Source organism: Protomyctophum parallelum (genome assembly GCF_964188405.1).
Source record: "Protomyctophum parallelum genome assembly, chromosome: 2".
Lineage (NCBI taxonomy): Eukaryota > Metazoa > Chordata > Actinopteri > Myctophiformes > Myctophidae > Protomyctophum > Protomyctophum parallelum.
The window spans coordinates 51,479,764-51,503,478 of record NC_139699.1 but is presented as its reverse complement, the minus strand read 5'-3'; the positions used below and the strand labels follow the sequence as shown (position 1 = coordinate 51,503,478).

The 23,715-nt window shown below is 41.6% G+C and overlaps 1 protein-coding gene across 1 annotated transcript; it reads right to left on the bottom strand.

The window, feature by feature from the left end:
* Positions 1-1,787: 1,787 nt before the first annotated feature.
* Positions 1,788-23,396, bottom strand: phf10 (PHD finger protein 10; the record flags this gene model as incomplete). The annotated part of the gene is made up of 12 exons (XM_083759565.1): positions 1,788-2,269; positions 3,833-4,021; positions 5,829-5,937; positions 14,556-14,729; positions 16,214-16,361; positions 17,050-17,159; positions 18,415-18,564; positions 19,100-19,224; positions 19,441-19,524; positions 20,522-20,652; positions 22,265-22,377; positions 23,316-23,396. 12 exons carry the CDS (start codon positions 23,394-23,396, stop codon positions 2,184-2,186), a joined length of 1,500 nt encoding a protein of 499 aa, XP_083615691.1. The 3' UTR covers positions 1,788-2,183.
* Between the last annotated feature and the right edge of the window lie 319 nt (positions 23,397-23,715).

Below are 23,715 nucleotides of genomic sequence, written 5' to 3'. Positions count from 1 at the left end.
GAAATGTCTATTTGTATGTCTCTAAATGGTTGTATGTCTTTAAATGTTTTGATGAATTGAACAATGTGGACCCTGTTGTAAACAAGTGTAATGCTTAATTGGGTCGTCCACTCACAGTTGACAGTCTTTGTATTGAGTTTGTGCTTAAAATGTACTGTAAATTCTACAAACTGTTAATAAATATTTCAATCAATCAAAAAGCCCAACGTCGCTTATAATAAGCGGACATGGCAACACTGCAGCCGTGTCTTCTTCCTCCTCTCAACATCATCCGCTCCGCCTTTATCAAGCTGCAGCTAGAGTGCGCCCTCCACAGGCACCATGGTGTGATGTTCAGTTTCTTTGTTGGATAATGGGGTGGATATAGATCCAATCTAACAATACTATATACTACGCTGCATATTCACTGATCTGTCCTTCCTACTAGACTCAAATACATGTGCTAGGCCTACTTGTCTTAATCAGATTTTCGTTTTGTACTTGAAGTACATAACGTTTATGTGAGTGTGTGAGATTAACATGTTTTACAATGCAAATTGCTACAGATAAATGAAAAACACATTTTACTAAAAGCTTTTATTGGGAGGAAAATGTTATTTGGTTGACATTTGAGACCATTTCATAATACAATACAATGACCGAAACATAATTGCAGGATAATGGAGAGTAAAAAAGGAAAGTTTAAAGAAAATGTCAAAACATGATTCAGCAGAGCTGCAGAGGCTCTAATTCATAGTGGCCTACTACAGCACTGTCTGTGAGTGCATAGATTTCATTTCACAATATCAACAAGAAAAACATAGAAATCATTAAGCAAGAACATAATGCCAGTAAAGGGAAACAATCTTTCTAGTAGTCAAGCCTTAAGGCAGGTAGAGCTGGCCACTGATAGTAGGACCAGACTCAATTTAACTGGCTTGTAATGCACTTTCTAATAAATTTAAATCTAATAAATGTCTTAATAAATTCTGTTTAATTAAGGTTTTAACCACCCTGCCTTGTTAAATAAAACTTGAAATAAAAATACAAAGTCAACTATAACCCATGTCACTTTTGGGTTTTCTTAAAAGATGATTAGGACGAAACTGCCCATCATGAAAAATGAATGGCACTGCCTACTCTAGGTGACACCGTAGCAAAAACCAGGGGTCTTGTTAATTTGCTGAAACTAACTCCCAGTATCAAACGGATACACAGGATATAACAGAAGATAAAATACATGGAGTCAGAAATATATGAATGAAAATGTATTGTTGGACGGTGGACCTATAGCATACTATAGCACTGAGGGGGTAGGTGCCAAACCCCCAGAAAAGGGCACGCAGCACGGTTCTTTTTGTGAGAGTCCCTTGCCACATGTCCCGTGCCATTTCACACCAGAAATATCTTCTGCTAATGGAGCAAGATGTTCCACAGTAACTTGGTCCATGTCATTGGACAGAAAAATAAGCAAAAGGCCTACATTTTCATTAGCATGTAAACATTAAAGTATATAATATTGATAAGGGCCAAAGATGTTGGGCAGGCCATAATAAAAATAATTGGGGGGCAAAGGTAGCCTTGGTCCAAGCTTTACTCATTCACGAAGAGAAAAACCTGGTCACAATCTAAGGCAGAGAGTGTATTAGACCCTTTCGGAACCCTCGGTTAAGCTTTTCTGAATACCGCCACTTTCACGATACCACCCCCCCCCCCCCCCTCCCCGCACGTGCCCGAGTGAGAGCTGTGCAGGTGTGCCAAATACAAGACATTTTCAGTTTTACAATTTATTTAATACGGGAAAAGAATTACAAACAATATTTCCTGTTTTCCATGTAGAAAAATATATTTCATCTCTAATGGAATATAGCTTATGTTGTTGGGTGGTTGTTTTCGCTACCGTTCAAAAATATATGCTCCCAAAATGATGGTCTAAGCTTGAAAAATATATGCACCCTTACAATTCATGTCCCAAGAAAACCCATTTAAAAATTTAGGTAAACATTTCAACCTGATCTTCTTTCCGTAGGAATCTGTACGTGTACAGCTTCAGTCTGCATTTCTTTTATAATCTGGATCTACATTTGATCAACATTTTGTGTGCTGCGCCTTAAAGCCAATTTATACAAATACGTTTATACTATATGTACAGTACATGTGTGTACACAAGCCTTTAGGGAGAAACAGGTCTCGGTTGCAGTGTATTATTTCTGAGCTGATTTGGGCTTCTTTGCTCCTTTCTTCTTGGGTGTGGTGAAGTCTTTCTCACATAGCTCACACATCCAGAGACCTAAGGGAAAACATTTGACAGTGTGAGTGAAGAATGGAGCACAATAACCATAAAAATATCACAGGCAAACATCTATTCTGGCACTGTCCAGTAATAACCAATTTCTGGGGAAATATATTTAATTGGCTCTCCAGACAACTGGAATATTCAGACAGATCGCCGTTTAGAAATATTTGGTTTCTCTGATGAGACAAGGGGCCCTTCCTTCCCACAGAAAACAGATGCTTAAAAGGGAAGAAACAGCAGTCACTCAATGTTAATAGTATTTGTAGTAGATAACAGTAGCACAATTTGAAATTTGCACCCTATGGCCAGAAAAATAATGAAGTCTGTGTGTTTGACTGGATTGGCGAATTCATGTGGAGAGCGGTGAGGCTGCATGGAGGTGTGACTTTGTAGTCCAGGAAGGAAGTGAGACTATTCAGTATTTAAGTCCGACGTCATTTTGTAGTGCTATGTTACGTCCGGGTCCAAGTGGCACCAGCTCCCGTCCGCATCTCATTGTAAATAGAATATCTAAACGTGTGAATCTTTTTAAATTGACGTTATTTTTCAGAAAGGAAGCCATAGAGGGTTAAAATGGGTCTTAATGCTTCCAACTCGAGTAGAATTATTAATGTTTTGTATAAGTGTCCATGACAACAAAAATATATGATGTGGAGACAATAAAGACTATTATTATCATTATTATTGAAGGTGGCAACAGTCCATTTGCTCTGTAAAATATTTCGGGGGTATATTTAGAATGTGTGCAGGCTTGAGTATGTTGAATCTAGTTTGCATTAATGAGGATTTAGTTGACACAATAAAATAAAATGGCGATAGTATTCCATGTGGGGCAGACGGCCTGTCACAGCCAGATTTTGGAGAGCAGCGCAGCTTTGTTGTTGCGAGGAAAGCGGTAAAATGAGACTTTCGTGGTTGTTTTCGTCTCAGATTTAGTCCGACGGAGCGTCACAGTATAACTCCATGGGGACACAAAAGCGACACAAAAGTAGGACCCGGAAGTATCTCAGGAGGGGGCGCTCACGTCACAGCTAAAATACTGAATGGTGACGAACATGGCTTCATAATTAAATTATCTAAAAAAACATATTACACACATACAAACCCCAAGAAAGTGTTTCTTGTGTCCTAAACATAATAAAAATAAGCTCTGGTTGCAAAAGGGGTGAAGTGGCCCTTAAAGGCAGGTATGGTACTATTGTTGCTGCAAATAAATGTATACCGACAAATTGGAAGTCTCCAACTTATTCACATTTTCAAGAGATGTCTCAACGAGATGCTTTGCATTGCCAAGCTGGAACAAATCCGTCATGACGGACAGAATACACAAGCAAAGTTCAACAAAAAAAAGTGAATGCCATTCCTGGCAGTGGTTGACAAAAGTTGAGTATGTTCACTAATGGACTCATAACTATCCCTGGAGTTGGGTGGATGGAGTAAGGGAGTAAAAGTAGTAGGACTAAGTGTGTGTGTGTGTCTGTGTGTGTGTACTGTTTTATGAAATAAAACAGGGCTTAAGTGTCCACTCCCTAATAATTGTGCATAGAGTCAACTCACCCATGGGTATAGCATCCACGCCGACACAGAATGTGTGGAATCCTCGATCACACTTGTCACAGAACATCATTTCGTCCTCGTGATGTGGCTGCTGGCACACACTGCAGGTTTTACACTCCATACACTGCCAACGGTAGGTCTTGATCACACACATCAGCTCCTCACTCATGTCCAGGCAAGATGGATGCCCTATAGGTTGGATGCACACACATGCACAAGTAGACAAATCAATGATGCACACACCCACAGAGAAAGCCATACACATAAAGGCAAAGACGGAGGCAGTCTCTCACACAGACAAACATATACCATACCACGTGCACGCACACGCACGCAAACGCACACACACACACACACATAAAATAGATAGAGAGAAGTCATTAAAGGAATACATTGTGTTTACGGTTTCATTTTCCAAGCAAGGCTGGGCATTTATCCTGCAGTCATGCAGTGTGACTGATTTCCAACTAATCACACAACTTCCCTGCTTCCATTCTAGCTGAAGTCATGTATTGCACACCTTTCCTCCCTCTGCCACCACACAATTTACACACACACACACACACACACACACACACACACACACACACACACACACACACACACACACACACACACACACACACACACGTCTAAATAGGGCAACAAGCACCTGTCTTAGCAAGCCCTTGAAAGCAGAAAGAGCACTATTAACATCAACAAGGCTGCTACTGTGGCAGTACCCACTGGGTTCCACTGACTAGATGTTAGTGTAAGGTAGGGCTGGGGCGGTATGGGATTTTTATTACCGCGGTTATTGCCGCCCCCCATACCGCCGGTATGGCGGTTATTACCGCCCCCCCCCCCCCAAAAAAAAAAAAAAAAAAAAAAAAAACGTTTTTTTTTTTTTTTTTTTTTTTGCGGGGGGGGGGAATAATAAGAGGGCTAATTAAAGTTACTGGTATGGTGTGTGTGATATTAATTGTGAGATTACCATAATGACGGTAATCATTAAAGGACCACTTTTGAACCTATCTTCATATAATAGGTCCTCACTAATAGTCATGATAAAATGGCACGTTTCTTTCTACTCGGTCTGTGTCACATAGGAGGCCTAATCTAATTGAATACCCCTGCCATAAAGCATTACACTTGTTTACAAGAGGGTCCACCATTTTCAATTCATCATATCATTTTGTACACTATGCACTTCTATAAAGCCAAAAACAGGAAATCATCATAAAGGAGGTAAAAAGGGGGAAAACGTATACAGTGAGGGGGGGAAAGGGGTGGGTGGAGTCAAGGGATTTACATCTTAATGACAGTTGGTGGGGCGTTCCACATTTTTGTGGCATAGGAGTGAAATTAATTTAGGTGGACCCTCTTGTAAACAAGTGTCCACTCACAGTTAACAGTCTTTGTATTGAGTTGTGCTTGAAATGTAGTGTAATTCTGCAAACTGTTAATAAATATTTTAATCAATCAATCAATCAATCCTTGTTTGTGCCGAATCTGGGTTGCACATGTTTTTTTTAACTCCCTCTGGTGTTGTTGTGTTGCTGGCATGATTAGACTGACTGAGCGTCACTGTTTATTATGATACACTTTTCATTTCATAAAAAAAAAAAAAAATCATTTCATTAAAAAAAAAAAAAAAAAAAACCCTTTTTTTTTTTTTTTTAACCGCGGTAATGAACCCGATACCGCGGTATGCGTTACATACCGGCGGTATGGCGGTATTGCGGTTATTGCACCCAGCCCTAGTGTAAGGTGAAAATTCTATTAATGGTTTGACTAGTAGTCATAACACCACAGACAGCCAGGGGTGGCTGTCTGTGATGTTACTTATACTCAAGGAGTAAAAGGCCTAGGGGCAAATCAACTCATTGTATAATAATAAAAAAGCCAAACCACAACCTGCAATTTAACCTGATTCTCAGATAACTGTTGGGTCAAAGAACCCTATGAATAACTCATAAAAAAGGAATTATCCTTTAAAATAATAAATTTAACTTACCACTGTTATCACATTGGGAGCAGTGAATGAGAGTCTCTGGCTTTCCTTTCTTGTTGGACTCTTTACCCTTCTGGCAAATGCCACATATAGCATTGGGAATGACCTTAGGCTGCAAGGGCAGAATAATGCTATAAAACCAAATGAAATCATAAAGGTGACCTGTGTACTGTTACTGTAGTCATAGGCAAAATAACAAATGGAACCAAATGGACCCATAAGGGTCGATTTGCTTCCATTCAGTCTTCAGTTAAATTAACAGTAAGGATTTACTGTGCACATTTTCAATACTTAATATAAAAAAACAAAAAAAAACAGATAAAACATTTCATACCCCTTGTACAATTGTGCCCAAACACAGATGCAGATACCAAGGGAGAAACAAATGTACATATGTATACATGCAAGGCAGTTTGTCTCTTGATTTACATGCAAACAAAATGTGCCTTGTTTGAGACAAAGCTGATCTGACACCTTACAGCAACACAAACACATGTGGGTGTGTTCATAAAGGCAATCTGATGCTCCATTTAGAAAAGACAATGGTCTTAAAATACGTAAATTTTAAAATGTTTGTCAGATAATGGATATATAAATAATAATGGATATTACAAATTTGAACGGTCATGGAACAGCTGTGACTAGCTGGCCAGAAAGTTTTGCCAGTTAATTTGCTTCATTCTCGTTAATCTTGTAACACCTAAAAGTATACTACACAGACTCCTTTGACAGAGATCCCAGTGTGTTCTGAACACTTTGAGACATCATTTCCAGACCTGAGCCGACAGCCGCGGACGTCGGCCAGCGTCTTTTCTGGGTTTTTAGACAGCTGGTGGATGGAAAAGAAGCTCCACCCACGCGGCTGACTGCCACGGGGGCAAGCGTTTCCGGGAATCTGGCCATCGCGGCATTCAGCCACATGGGTGGAGCTTCTTTTCCATCCACCAGCTGTCTAAAAACCCGGAAGACAGCAGAAAACGTCCGCGCAGTAGGTCTGGCTACGGCTAGAAGGTGCCAAGAAAGGTGAATGAAGAAAGAAGAATGTTAATTTGCAAACAGCCCATTCAGATTACCAAATTATAAACACACCCGTCATTTCAGTCATTATTGCTCATGTCAAACTTGATCAAGGCTAACTGACCACCAAATGTTCGTTGACTAAGTAAAGAAGAGAAAATCACCACTTCTCTCTCCACTCTATGGGTTTGAAACTTTTATTGCAACTCTTCAAATGTGGTGTCTAAATAAGGACAATCTAAAAACAAAAAATCATCAGGTTAGACCACAAGACTGTCCAGAGAAGAAATTCCAAATGGAACAGAGGGGAGGGATATTCAAATCAGGACATCACACGTCTACTGTGGGACATTCTATAGACTAAAACTATACTGGTAGCCACAGATCAACAGAATATTCACTGACTTTGCTTTTACCGCCAATGCTAGTATACAATCTGAAATTTCCGGTTTTCATTTGGACTGTAAACCCCCTGTGTACAGTCATGCTGTACGGGCAAACTGCAGATGATAAAAAGCTATGAAAGTAATGAATTTGAAATAAATATGTTAAATAACCTTGCAAGCAATATACAGCAAAGTGACAAATTGGAGGAAAACCAAAAGAATAAATGGGGAAAACGGTGGGATCTTTGTGGCAGTTTGCGTCTTTGCAGGGTCATTGCAAATCATTGGTCCATGTCATTGGTGATCACCTGATTAGCATTTCTACCCTGATGGGGGTGGTCTATTCCAGGATGAGTATGAAAATGCTGTGAATCATATGCTATGGCCTTCGCACTCACCTCACCAGATCTCATCCTATTTGAACATTATCCTATAATCGGGCTGATTTTGGACCGACGTGTACGGCGGCATTCTCCACCACCATCACAAAAACGCACCAAATGAGGGAATAACTTTAGTTATTCCCTAGAAGAGTTCCATAGAATCTATACCAAGGTGCACTCACTGAAGCTGTTCTGGTGGTTCATGGAGGCCTGATGCATTGACACCGTGTTGTTTTTCCTTTCATTTGTCACATGTCTGTATATGTACTGGTGTGGTGGTCCTAAAATACTTTTGAAATATAGTAGTCCAACATTAAAATATTTGCCCGCTACCCTACATTTATTTGAGCGAATTATTTATTCCGATTTCGATAAGCTCTGTGACGAGATGTGAAGCATCCTTCATTAAAATGGAAGGAAGCATATTAGACAGAAGGCCAAAGACAAAGGTATGAGTTAATAAAGCACCAGGTTTAGTCATAGGAATAAAGACAGAGTTAAACTAAGAAAGAAAGAAGCAGGGGAGGGATTCACTCAGATACAGCTCTTTGAACCACTCACTTTCATTTCTGCTCTTAAATTGATGTATGCCATTTCGAATTTAGGATGTATTCAACACCTGCTTTCTTCAACTCAGTGAAGAGCCATTCACATGATTAATATATTCCAAAAAACGATCAAAGATCAATCTGTATCAAATGGTTGATCATGCGAGTACATGATGTAAACAGACTGGTAGGCAAACAGAATTCCCCAACCACTTACAGTATGACCAAAATGAGTGATTCATTGGACTTGAACTTGTTTCAGGTAAGGGGGCAAATTACTTTTGAATTTCAATTGAATGTGAATTCTGCAAAATGCAAGAAAGAGTACATGCATGAAATAATACCAGCTGGAGCTGGTATAGGGTATAATTTAACTGGGGATGCATAATGTTGCAAGAAGGTTTAAAGCTATCCATAGATATGTACAAAGAGGCAGACTACGTTGGAAAAACACACCAGAAGAGTTCAGTCAACCACAGTTCATAATCTACCTACATGTCTTTAGATCGTGGAGACGAGACAATTCTAAAAGGTTTTGTGTTTTTCTGACCTTAGGCTTGACCACATTAGATATATCAGCTTAGACTTTTAGACGTCTCGTGTCAGCAGACTGGTAACATTTAACAAATTGATTGATAGCCTTATTTAGGGTAACAAAGAGAGATTTGTAGCGATGCCAATTATCTCACCACCTCGCTAGCACTGCATGCCATGTGTATAGAACTGGTGACACCTGATGAAAACCATGGCTGTCAAATTCAAAATGTTTGAAATTGAAGATACAATAAAATAATATGTGGGGAACCAAAGAAGCGTATATCCTACAACATTAATGACAAAGGTAACAGTGATAATGATAATAAAATATTTACCATATAAATTCAATATAAGGAAGCTGACATAATCTAAATAATGTCACACCATGCATCTGCACACAAATAAATACATTTCATGTTTTAGGACTCAAAATTCCATCAAAACGCATAAAGCTGAACCTAAGGTATATTTAGCTTTGGCAGTTTGCAAATATAGTACAGCTTCTGACAAACAGGCCACGTTTCCTACATGAGCTGTCCAAACAAAAGTACATTTTATGAATAATATTTGAACAACACCATAGATATACTCTAGGTACATGAATGTAACCATTGGTTAAATGTGCTGCTATTTTGCCAGTTGCTACTGGCCAATTTTTGTGACTTTTGATTAATAACTTGCAAGTGAAACCAATCTGATACGATCAATATTAGGACATCAGGTTGGTGTCTGAGCTGTCGGTATCTACAAGTATAGTGGGCAAGGTCTCCATGTCTCAGCCAACCTCTAGATAAGTGACTCAGAGAAAAAGTCAAACTATAAAATAAAGCTGAACTAGCAGACGAGAAATGGACCCTGTTCACACCACAGAGTTGAGCTGAACTGAACTTCTGTGGGTCCAATGTACACAAAGGAAAACTAAAGTGGGGTGATAATGCCACGGTAGAATTTTGTGGCAGTGTAGATTAACAGACATGGGGGGGGTGGGGCCTTTCGATTTTGTGCACAGGGCCTATTGGGATGGTGTATTAGCTTTTAAGGACATAAGGAGCTAAAATGAAATTTGAAAATACTGTTGCCTAAAATCTGTCAAAGACCGATTTTGTAATCACTCCCGTAACAAAATCATTCATAGAGCCGTGCTAAACAAAGTGTTATTAAGAGATAAATAACACAAAAACACGAAACTAACATGCTAGTTGCAGCTGAACTCATGTGAGCCAGTGTGAATAGGGTCGCTGACTGTGTCCTCATCTATTCTAGGCAACTAATAAGGACAAGTGGGGCCAATATCAAACTGTCTGATTAAGTTAGAAGAGAGCAAAGTACATCACTAACATAAAAACAACAAACACATACGGATTTACACGTAAAACATTAGAGCTTATGCAAATTTCCCACTTGCAACACATTTTTGTTATAAACTCTCAAACTTTAGTGTTGCCAACATCTATTATTTTTAAAAGAATAGTTCACCCTAGAATGTAAATTATATAATTATTGTCTATACCCACTCGTGCCAGTGAAAATACAGATATAATTTATTTGCCCACAAAACACTCAAGGACATTGCTAGCAAAACATCTACCAATTTTCTCCATCTATCCATCCATCAATCTTCAACCGCTTCTCCATAGTCGGGTCGCTGGGGCAACAGCTCCACCAGAGAGCTCCAGACTTTCCTCTCCAGAGTAGTCTCGCATTGCCAGACTGTTGCCTATCGCTTCGCAATTTCCAAATGCTTCCGTCATACAGTCTGGAGCAACGGAAGCTCCATCATGAGCCTCCTCCCCACTTCCGTTTTGTCTTTACAGTCACGCACATTAATCCTAATATATATATAAATTATCTAAGCATATATAGCTTGTTGCTTAGCAGGAAAGGAAATACAAAAATAAAATGTAAAGATATTTTAAAATGAGTGAACGGAAATGGCAGCTTCCTTACTCGGATTTCGGGAGGTGTAGTTCCAGACTCTATATAGCATTCGGAGATTGTGGAATAGTTATCTGGCTACCCGGGGGTCTCCTTCCAGTGAGACGTGCATCAAGGACCTCCCTAGGGACTGGGACACTGGAGGGAATTTTCTCCAAAACAACTGAAACCAACAGTAGCCAGTCCTTTAGAGCAGGGATTCTCAATGTTTTTGGCTGGGGACCCACAAAAATGCTTTGGCCATGTCTCGCAATCTTTGTGTAGGACATAAATACTGATTTGCTCGTCCACATATGACGACCAAAAAACTAGAAATAGACAGACAGGCAGGGACGAAAACAATCTCTGCCTCTCTCTGTGAACTAGAGTAGACCTTATGCCCTTAAATATATAATGCAATGTATAAAAAAATATGTCTGTGACTTCTACATCTGTGATTTTTGTACTGTTTATATTGTGAACTGCTATTTAACTTCTAAGGCCTAAAAAAAATAACTTTGGTTTCCGATTGGCTGTAATTTTTGGGCTGAGTAGGTAGGGAATTTATTTTATTTTATTTTTTCGTGGGAAGGATGGGTAGCAAGGAATTTGCGGTGGCAGTGGCACCACAACACACACGCAACAGAAACACAACAATATCGGCGTGTGTTATTCAATGTGTGTTTGTGTTTCCCATTGAACCGGGTCTGCATGTCACGTTAAAACATGTTCCCCTAAATATTTCTGTCGGAGGCAGCGCGGTTTAGTTGAGAGAGTTGCGACATCTCCGTTCACTGCTTATTCGTGGGGCTGCATGCGTCATTGATCAGTCCATTGTCGTCACTCTCTGTCTTTAAACAGCTCTAGTCTAGAGGCTGCGCTCCGCTCCGCGGTCAGAGCTGAGCAACATGGCGGCGCACAGAGCGCTGTGTTGACAGTGTTGTTACAAACGATAGTGGTTCCTACGTGGATTTTATTTTTTATAACGTAGGATGAGGTTGCTTGTCCCGATGGTCTCATCAAAGAGAATTTTAATGATCAAAGACCTTTTTGGTCTTGACTCGGTCGTATTCTGAGCTTTTTTTTTGTGCCAATAATGCCAATAAAAGAATATGGGCCGCGCATATTTAATAGAGTCGGTCGGCAACCGGAAACCAACGTTTTCTTTTTTTAGGCCTAACTGTGATGCTGTGTAATTCATTGACACAGCTGGGGATGATCAAATGTTGGCTTTAAGAGGGTCCTATATCCCCAGTATTACTTTTTAATCTGCTGTGGCAGACGTTCTCAATAACATGAGAAATTGCATCTGAGCCAGTCTGGCATCTTTTAGTTTGGAGTGCAGCTTTATTCCACCTTGCTGGTTTATGAATTAAGCCTCTCTACCCATTGACTGCCAATGCAAATTGGACGAGGAGTCCCTCTACCCATCGATTTACTGCCAATGCAAATTGGACGAGGAGTCCCTCTACCCATGGATTCACTGCGTGCCAATGCAAAGTGGACGAGAAGTCCCTCTACCCATCGATTCACTGCCAATGCAAATTGGACGAGCAGTCCCTCTACCCATCGATTCACTGCCAATGCAAATATGGACGAGAAGTCCCTCTACCCATCGATTCACTGCGTGCCAATGCAAATATGGACGAGCAGTCCCTCTACCCATCGATTCACTGCCAATGCAAATATGGACGAGCAGTCCCTCTACCCATCGATTCACTGCCAATGCAAATTGGACGAGCAGTCCCTCTACCCATCGATTCACTGCCAATGCAAATTGGACGAGCAGTCCCTCTACCCATCGATTCACTGCCAATGCAAATTGGACGAGCAGTCCCTCTACCAATCGATTCACTGCCAAAGTGCCAATGCAAATTGGACGAGCAGTCCCTCTACCAATCGATTCACTGCCAAAGTGCCAATGCAAAGTGGACGAGGAGTCCCTCTACCCATCGATTCACTGCCAATGCAGTGTACGAGGAGTCCCTCTACCCATCGATTCACTGCCAATGCAGTGGACGAGGAGTCCCTCTACCCATCGATTCACTGCCAATGCAAAATGGGCGAGAATTCCATCTCTCTCTACCTACTGCTGCACTGCCAATGCAAATTGGGCACAGAGTCCCTCTACAGTACACAGCAGCCAGGTCAGGCCAGGCAGGTTAGAAGAGCACATTTGTCAATTCAATTCAATTCAGAGTACTCATGTTCAGCCAACCTCCCCTGGATAAATGTTTAAAAAAAAACTAAATTAAAAACAACAACTCTGACTCACTGCCAATGCAACAATCTATTCTACAGCAAGGCTGCTCCAACAACTCCAATTGCTTCCAACAATACTGAACTTTCTTACCGGGTGAACGTCTGGAAAATAACTTTACAATAAATCTCTAAAAGAGAATACCAGCACTCACAGAACCTTTTAACCCATTCAGGACGGGACCTACAACAATGTATAATCTCAGCCTCTCGGCATGTAGATAATAAAATAAAAAATAATAACCATTATGATCACAACCGGTGCGCCAGTGCGCATGCGTCGTCAAAATGTCAAAAAGTCTGTTTCAGTTGAAAACAAGCTACTATAACACTTTCCCAAAGTTACGTGCTCCTGGTAGTCGCTAAACCACGCGACCATAATTATTTACAAGATGAAAAGAAAACCATGCATCTTGAACAACACTGGGATTACTTAAACATGGAACCTGCAGCAGTAGGTGAGTAATTACTTTTATGTGTGTTGGACGTTTGTTTTGGTTTCAGTAGTTGAGCTGCTAACAAACGTCCTCCTGCTGCTTAACGACTAGCCTACAGCTACACTGTCTGCGAGCATCTTTGCATCAGCCTGTGTGGGCAGCATAACATTGTGGCAAACGTCCGTATCCCCCGCCCCCCCCGTGCGCACCAACTTGCATGTAAAGGTGCTCCTTTGAGAACTAGCCCAAAATAATTATGTACAGCCCTGATTATGATTACTCTTTCAGCATAAATAAAGCGAAAACGATGGAACCGAGTGGAAACAACCTGTATTTCGCCACCATTATTTAGCGCACCATTATTCATTTATGTAGCAAATTAATTTGGAACAGAGATTTTAACTAAATAGATTTGCACTACATACATGTCTCTTCTACGAAGAATAATATGGTGTCTTGCTCTTTTTAGAGCTCTAAAGGTGCTAAATAAAGCCTTTACATACAGTAGTTTTGCGAGCAGCAATATCCATGACTGTTTTGTGGACATATGTCTTTCCACTGGAATGAGGGAGAGTGGTAGAAGACACAATTTTCATTCTTGGGTGAACTACTTCTTCTCTATAAAATGCATGTAGCGCAGAATATCTGTTTCAGAATAAAAAGTTATATACTCTAAAAAAGAAGGAAAATTATAATAATGAAACTAGCAGCCGAAACCGTCTGCTTACTTGTCTTAGAAGTATCTTTTAGACAAGTGGGGGCAGACAAGAGGTATATTAAGACATTCAAAAGGGGGGGGAAAAGTACAAATTTAGAACTTCAATAATGTCTTCAGGCAAAACTAGAAAAAAGTGCAGCGAAGACGAAAGAAAAATAGTGAACCCATTCCTTTCAAATGTTCTTATTGCTCACAGTCTGATATGAAGAACAGAAACAAAACAACCAAGTTGCAACCATGAAAACACTGACTGAAGACCCAGTGTGTGTGTGTGTGTGTGTGTGTGTGTGTGTGTGCGTGCGTGTGTGTGTGCGCGTGCGTGTGTGCGTGTGAAGACCAGGCTCTCCAAGGTGAAAGTGCTGTTGAACTGTAGAAACCGGGGAACGGGGTGAATAAAGGTAGTGGGGGGGTGGGTTTGGAATAAGGGAGTAGTACTAGTAGAAGTAGAAAGAGGAGTGGAGGGGAGGGAGGGGGTAGAAAAGTGCTGCTGCTGTTGGAGGACAGGAGAGTTCAGGTGGGTTTTTCCTCTACCTTGTACCCCGGGGTGGTGGCTGCTGATTTGTTGGACGCTGCTGTATGGCGTGGGGTACCGCCATCCTTGCCCGCAGAGTTTGACCTGTCCTTGGCTTTGGACTTGTTGTGGCCCTGTCCACCAGCTGCTGCCTCCTGGCTTTCCACATCTGTCGTGTTGCCCGAAGAACTGTCCTGGAGAGAGAGTGTGTGTGTGTGGGGGGGAGGTGCATAGGTGGTTACACCAAGACCTTTTTATTACGTCAAGTTTTACTGAGGTAAATTTCTACTTAGTTTTTCTGACACAATAAAACAAGAAAGAGGAGTCATTCTTGTTCAGAATATGGGTTTTATGGGCAAGTCTCCCATTGGCTTAGAGGCAGCCTAGAGACGAGGCAGCCAATCATTGTTAGAAGAAAAAAAAAACATTAACACTATTGATAGAATAATCTCTAAGACAATAGTCGTAGCTAGGGATGCATAACCTGACGCTGCCAGATGAGGGCGGTATTGGGTAACCATGTTCCCCAACACAGCACTGAGCTAAGGGCGGGATATGTGCGAAACCGGATGTGAAGCTATATAGACACGTCAATATGATTGGTTGTGTTTGCACGCCCACACGGTGATAGACAGACGGTCCCATCCAATCATCTACCAAGTATCTTGAAAAAAAGGAACAGCCCCGTCATCGAATTTGCTTCCGCGATCCCAGATCCCAATAAGCTGTGAAACAAATTTGTGTAGCAAACTTCTTGGATCTGGCAGCGTCAGGTTAAGGGATGCATGTATCGGCCACATATCGGTATTGGCCGATATTTCAGTTATCGGTCAATATCGGTATCTGCAAATAAAACTGACATAAACACCCTGAGTGTCATAAACGGAGGTCTCCATCCTATCAAATAGTAACGCTCGACGCTCAGGACGGACTTTATTGATAATATCAATTTGATATCAAAACCGAGCGCATCACTCCACAGGCTGGGAGCGCCTGTTGGGCAACATTCAATGTCATTTCCGGTTGGGACGTCATTCAAAATGTTCCCCCCCATTTTAGTGGATGTTAAAACGTGAATAACTCTTGATCTAAATCAATCCATCCAATAATAATCAAAGATTATGTTTTTGACGGGCCATCGTGGTCCCGTCACTAATCGCGTTAGAATTAATCATACCTCCCGTTGTTGTCGATCGCCTCGTGGTGTTTTGGCTACATCTATCTACTTCAGCTACATCCAAGATGGCACCTGGTGCTCTTGAAATGTGCTCTGTTGCTGCAAATCGCTGGGCGCTCTGATTTAATGGTCCTAAATACCCCCGGGCGTTCGGGGTGTTAACCGATGGCGGTAGCCGATATTATCTGTTATTGAAAAGCTTACATTTTCCGTTGGCTAGGTTGGTGTGTTGTTATCTGCAGCCTACCAAGCATTCTGAACATTAATTCATTGTATTGAAGATGTATTTGTTTCCCTGGCACAAAAGGGGGAAATAAAAACGACATATAACTAAACAAACATATATCGGTATCAGTATCGGTATTGGCCAAGAATTTCCACATCGGTGCATCCCTAGTTGTAGCCCTAGATTGCATTGAAACTGTACTAAAGCAGGGGGATTGGGAGATTATAACTGCTACAGTACTAGTAATAGCAGCAATAGTAGTAGTGACGTCTTACAGATGAATTCTTGGGCTTTTTGTCGTCCTTGCCGTCCTCTGCATCATCCGAGTCGGGTTCCGAGTCCAACGCGGGAAGCTCTGGGTCCAGAGGAGGCTCAAACAGAGCCGTGTTCAACGGCAGGTAACGGAGCTCATCAGGAGAGTACCTGTGATACACAACACCTGCATCAACTACTCATTCTCACTGCCAGGGGAACCTATGCTCGATTTTTTTTTAATGTATTGCTGCAAATAGCATTTCAAGGTTTACATCTTGCCCATTATTATTATGGGCATGAAATTGTGTTTTCTGGCCTAGAGATACTGTCAAGTCATAGTGATATATCCCATTCAGGACGGGAACGCATTTTTGGTGTTTTTACCACTCAGGACGGGAAGCCCTTTTGGGGTTCTTGTTGCTATGTACAGTATATAGCAGCATAAGATATTTGTAAATTTTGAATACATTTTTCAGAAAACTTAGGTCAGTATTTAGAAGGCGTTGTTTAGAGTCAGCCTCACTCCTAAATGGGATATATTGTTAAGTTAATGTTGTTCCCTGCTTACTACTTCCAGTGAGTGTATGTGTTATGTGATGCACTGTGACTTTAAGGGAAGACCGGTGGATACAAAACGGATATGACCGGATGTTGTTATACAGGAGTCAGTTGTTGTGTTGGGTCTGGCGGCGTGCCGACAATAAAGTTGTGTTGCAAAACTAGTTGTTTTATTCCAGTAACAATATGGCTTGACAGTAGGTAGGTGATTCTCACCCTCTCTGATCTTCTACGAGAGATGGAAGATGCAGCCTTCCACACGAAACAGGATATAATAGGATTGTTTAAGACAATGTACCTCTTGTAATAGTCTTGGAACTGTCCTGGTATGAGAGATACAGGGTAGGGCCCCGTCTTGGTCAACTCCGGAGCTAGCACCTTGAACCTGCCCTGTGGTACTTGGATGATCTAGGGAAAGCAAATGCATTCATTCTCAAAACACTCCACCTTTGGGGTTTGTTTCCTTCTGTGAATAGTTAAGCTGGTGCTTTATTATTTAACTGGTGAACCAAAACATTTAAATATATTTTTGTACTGGGTCTATCATGGCTGTTGGCTGATATGCCAAGTGTTGGCGTTACATGTGCTTGTTAAAGTAAAGAAAAATAAACCTCACTCTTGGCACTGTGTGCGACCCATTACCTTTATAAATGGCATTGATCTAAGAGGATATTGCACCAGAGAAGTCAGAGCGCCGTGGTAACAAAACAAGCATTGCATGGAGCCATGACATCACTCACTGTGTCCATAGAAAACTAAATAAAGTATCGTTTGCAGGGTCTGTCTGGACGACATTGACGTTTTCGGGGGTTGAAAAAGCAACAAAGTGAAAACTCCTTCCATGTAAACGGGCTAAACGGTGAATCCGCAAAGCGTGTGACACCATGGCTCACGTGGGCTCACAATGTTTATGTTTATTACATTGATGCAGAGCCGTAAGCCATATTTGGAGTTCCGAGAATGAGCCCCGCTCGTCCTATGAATACAAATGTAGCGACTAGTGAAGGTGAATGTAAACCATGATGTAAACAAACTTTTGTGATAGGAAGTAGAATGGAAGTGTACTAGAATGTACATGCTTGCCTGGTCTATCTGGCAGTCCATCACCGCCACCTAGCCACCTGACGTGCACACTGCAGCGTTTTCATTCATTGTTGCATTGTCGTCGTCCCTCCTCTCCTCTCTCTCTCTCATTAGCAGGCAACATTGCAGCACTAATACTATCTCTCTCTCTCTGTGTTTCTGGCAAACAGCGCCCCTACTGGTACTCAGTCATACTCGTGCTCATTAATACATACATAGGTGAACACGGACATTGCTGGTTGTAGGAGTGGTTGCACCACTCAAAAATGATAACGTGGACTCTGCCATTTTCTCTGGAGACCGTTGCCGTCTAAAAGTGGCCTGATTCACTGAACCACTCATTCAATTAATTGTGGCTGTGACTAAACCCCATTGTCAACAACTTTAGCATATTAACATGTCATTGCTGTTAAGATTATGCAAAAACATTGCAAAGGCAAAAACTAAAATATTACCTATTGATTAAGATGTCACAAGTTCTACACAATTTCACCAGTGTTAACTCTATTCCCAATCTCAAAGTTGCACACTCAAACTCAACCCTCTTTTTGGGTTGTAGAATGTAGTTACTAGGACCTACGTGTGTCTGGAGGTCAAAGTAAGCCCTCCTCTCCTCCATTCTCTCCCTGTTGAAGTTACTGTTGAACTCTGCCGCCTTCTTAGCTGCCTTCTTGATGTACTCCGGAACTTTACTGGCCTCTACTTTCTGAGGGTTCTGCTGCTGCATTTGCTGGGTGGGAAGAACAGGAAGACAAAAGACTTCAGAAACTACTCTAGTGTTTTAATTCACAAGTGGTTATGGAGGAATCAGACAAATGGTACGAGGCAATGTAGTAGAAAGTAAAGATGCTCAATACAAAATGTTCATTCCGGCAATCACCACCCCGGCTGGGGTGGTGATTGCCGGCCATCGACAAATATTTAAAAATATATAATTCAGCCCGGCCCCGTGTTTTCTCACACAGTCTGACACATTGGTCCAAAAGGACAGCAATGAAGAGCTCCTCCAGCTCCTCCAAAAACATGATAACTATGCACAGGTTGGAATAGAAATAAATTATGGGTGGGGTGGGGGGCATTCCACACCTGAGTGGCAGTGCTGTGGAAGGAGAATTTACCAGATCATTATTCACGCTCCCTCTGGTGTTGTGGCTGAGGGAGTTGCTCACCGGTACTGAGGTCATGGAGGGCAGGGCTTCATTTACAATTTTGCATGTTAGTCTCATTTTCAATTGCCGTTTCCCTGTTAACGCATATATACTTACAGAATACTCTTTGGCTATCCGCTGTCTCTCTCTTTCCTGCAGAATGACAGAGTACTCTGAATGTTTGGGGGGATACTCCCTTATCATCAAATCGATCACTTCGTCACTCCGCAGGGCTGTCAGACCTGGAAAGGAACATTCACCCACACATCATGTATTACATCAAGGTAACGAACAAAAATGTTAAGTGTTAATTTTTATTCATCAAGTTCCTCAGTCATATACAAATAGTCAGTATGTTTTATGGTTTTAGATATAGGTTTGACTTTAAGTAATAAGAGTCTCACAATAACTCACTGTACTTGATCAAAATGGTATGACACTGTTAAAATGCTTCCTACCCAAAGTGCACTGTGTCTCAGTGATGACATTTTGTTCTCGTAGATGCAGCTTTTCCTTGTGGGACAGATCTCTCCTCTCCAAGTCTACAAATGGTGGAATAGAAAATGATTACTAATGACTGGAGTCTGTGTGCGTGTGCGCGTGTGTGTGTGTGTGTGTGTGCTTAGGATTGTTTAATTTGTCCTGGCTCTTAGTGAAGTTATCAAGTTTGTGTCCATTTATAGATTGTTGGGGACTGATCTTTTTTGGTTTTGCTTTTTCTTTGTCAGGTTTGGCACTTTGGCGACCACCAAGGGTGCAAATGGACCCTTTACAGTTCTGCTACTTGTGAGGGTGTACAAATGGAACCAAATGGACCCGTAGGAGTTTTATTTGCACCAGTTAAATTAACACTTAGAACTTCACAGTGTAGATTGGTGTCCCAAAGATTTATAAAATTGTTCCATTTGTAGTGTACCTTCTCATTATCTCCACACTGGCCTTGGAACACTTCAGGATTCCCCAAGAGGAAGTGGCTAATGTTGCCGGGAAAGGGATCAGACATTCAGTGCTTTAAATTGAGTTGGGACAACAGATGTTCAGGGGTAGGAGAACTACACCTTTATCCCGCCCTACGCCCAAATCACGGGCATTACTTAAACCTTGCCAAATCACCCAGAAGCATCTATGCTCCACCCGTCTCGCTGTGCCGCACACAAGCCGCATTCATCCCACCTCCACCCCATTCACCTCCATAGTAGCTCTTTCCCCTGCTCCCCTCTTTAAATTTCTATTCAAAGGAGCCTTATTGGCATAAGAAAACAGACATTTACATGGCTAAAGTGGAACAAAACAATCCAAACAAAACTCTTTTCTCTCTCTCTCCCTCTCCTACTTCTCAGGTTCCTGCTGGGGTCCAGTCCACGAAGCTGTGCCAACGATGTGAACAGCCTCCTCCCCAAAAACTCCTGGGTTAGCAACCCTCCCGGATCCTACGCCCCTTCCCCTCATCCATTCTTTTGCATTCAATAAACATCTTTAACCTTTGTCAAAGTTGTGGTTCTTGACTCATGAAGGGTTATATTTTAACTCCAGCCTTACCGGGATATTTCCTCTTGAAAGAGGTGACTCCGAGGTACTCGCTGACCTGTTCCTGCAGCATGTAGTACTCTCCTGTGTCGTCTGCAGGCCATTTGTACTCTGTCAGGTTCTCCGCTGGGAAATATGTGGGACTGGGAAAGGTAAAGACAGACAGGCAACAAGGATTGTAATAAATAAACCACCCACAATGAAAGAGGGCTTATAAACAGCAAGCAAAAAAAGAGGCGATGGGCTATATGCACACAGGCAATTTTGAAAAGAACTTGGGCCCCTTCCCTACTTCACAGGTGTTACCACTGATATTCTGTTCCTTTCTGGTCAAACACAGTCAGGGTGCTGCTATTGTGAATTTTTAACTCTGAGAGTGTACAAATGGCGGTCCATTTGTAAACTCTGAGTTACACACCCATATGGGCCATTGGGAACCCACTCAAGGTCACTTTAAGACCCACTAGTGTGTGTTTGTTTCCAGTGAGCCAACATTTAAGAGTTCATTTGGTTCCTTCTGTACACTCTCAAGAGTTATGTGGGCCCTCCGCCGCCCTTGACATTTTGCATACCAAGATGGGGGTCCTTGAGATTAAAAGTCTGAGAACCACTGCTGTATACAAAAGTACAAGGATCTCTTTTCATGAAATGAAAAACTGTACTTGGTTTTAAATGATTTTTTGAGCAGTGCTAAGCGCTCGCAATAAAGGGCTTTGTGAGAAGGTCTGTATGTTTGGAGCACGAAATGGCTTGTAGCATGACATATTGAACCCTGCAGATCATTGGGGTCATTCACTCTGAGACCCCTGCCACTGGGCCAGTCACGTTGAGCAGTCTCTCTCACACACACACACACACACACACAGGAACTATAATACAAGTATAGTTGCACCACCCAAGTTCGCACAAGTGCTATCTTTTTTTACGCAAATGTATTTTGCTGAAAAACTGGTTAAGAATCTGTGTCATTTTAGATTTTTGCATTGGCTATTAGCAGAAATAGCAGATATACAAGCTCACAGTGCGGCACTCAAGTGTGGGAACTACTGATTTAGAAGGCATTTGTAGAATCGGCCTCTATAGGTCTTAATGGGTTAACCCAGCGGTTCCCAAACCTTTTTGGCCAATGGCCATGCACCCCGTTACCTCCCGATCTAGCCGACGCACCCCCCACATGGAAATATAAATTGCATAAGCTATATAGAGACATATTTCCTATTTATCCACATGCACATATGGCATATATATGCAGCATAGGCTATATTCTGCCATATATCAATACATTTAATATAAAACCATTACCACCAATTACCTTTTCATGTCGCGCACCCCCTAGAAGGCACTTGCGCACCACAAGGGGTGTACGCACCACAGTTTGGGAACCACTGGGTTAACCTATTCGTGAAAATGTCGCAAATCTTTGAATATATATTCTTTCAGGCTTTCCACCTCGGAGGAAAGCCTGGTCTCTGTTCCAAAAGTGCCGTGTGAACTGGTCTGGAACGGATGATATCGTTACGTCATGTTGTAGTATTGTTTTGTTTTGTAGTCATCAGGCAGGAACAATCAAACGGAACTTCCTTTTCCCTCAAACCGGAAGAATAACCTGTAGCTTTTATTGAGAACAATCGGTTTGAGGGAAAAGGAAGTTCCGGAAGATTGATGACTACAAAACAATACTACAACATGAAGTAGCGATATCATCCGCTCCCGACCGGTTCATGAATCCGAAATGGAAAGGTTAAGCTGACCCACCCAGGATCCTGCATGCTGGATGTGTCACAACTCCTGGAGCTGTCCCCAGAACCCATTCTCCTCCTCTTAGGAAGCTGGCTTCCATCGTTGGACACTTCCTCAATCACATCTTCCTGTAGAAGACATCAACATTAGAATAAGAATGACAATGTATTGATTGAATACTCTAACTGTTTACAAATAGTACAGTGGTACGATTATGTTGCTGAAAAGGGTAACACGGAAATCCCTAATATAAGGGCTAAGGCTTGTTTCCACTGTGGTCCTGACTCCATTTCAATTCATTGAGACCTATAAAGACAGACAATTATAGCCTATACAAAGACATACAATAACATACATCAACAGTAACACAGTGACACACAAAAAAACGTATGCACAGTAAACTGTTTGGGATGGGGGACGTCTTGATAGACTTTATACAGGGACAAGTTACAAATTGCATATAATATAGGTGCTCTTTTATGGCTGTTTTGAAGGAGGGTAAGGAGTCTGCAACATAGCGAGATTTGACTATTATTGTTAACTTCTTATGATCTGACTCCAATACACACATTGTCTATAATAAACAGAGCACCAAATGACAATGTTTGCCGTTATGATTGACAACTCCCATAATGCAAAACATTAGAATGAATAGTTGTATAATAAAAAACTTTAAGAGAATTAACTGCAATTCCACATCCTTGGGTCAAACAAAACTCACTAAAACGTTATCCAAATCAACCCAGCTTACAGCTACAGTAGCTGCAGCCATACGCATGGATGGAGACGTACATCTTGTTTAGCACTAGAAAAGGCCTATTACTAGCATTACAAGTTATGCCAAACGGATTAGTGTTTATTAATCATTAATAATGTATTCACTTTAATCAATGCACTCATCAGCATTAGGAGAACAAAGAGGGAGATGCTGCTAACTGCTGCAGCTAACGTGCCATTCATTAACGAGCTAGCCGTTAGATAACGCCTCATTATACAGCACAAGAATGTACACAGCTTCATCATCATAAACACACACCGTGTACTCGTTGCCAGCCATGTTTAATACCTTTATGGATTGTGCTCCTGGAGTTGCGGGATTACTAGAGTCGCAAGGAGGAGGAGGTCTGATGGGGAGTACTGTAGCCATGTTGAGCTACTGCTGCAGCTGCTGAGACCAAACTACTTCTTCTTCTCTGAGTTTTTTGGCGGATCGCAACCAACGTAAAGGTGCATACCGCCACCTACTGTACAAGTGTGTGCAACATCCTTAGAGTATAGGCAACATATCATGTCAATTTTTGCTAGTTTAGATCCTTAGAGTATATATACTCTATGGTTAGATCCTACCAGAGGCTCAGAGCCATGTACTACTCAGGTTTGTACTGCACACATGGGCTAAAAATTGCTGATATTTGCGCCGCCCTCGTTGAAAACCACACAGTATTTCAAATTCAAACTCCAACTTC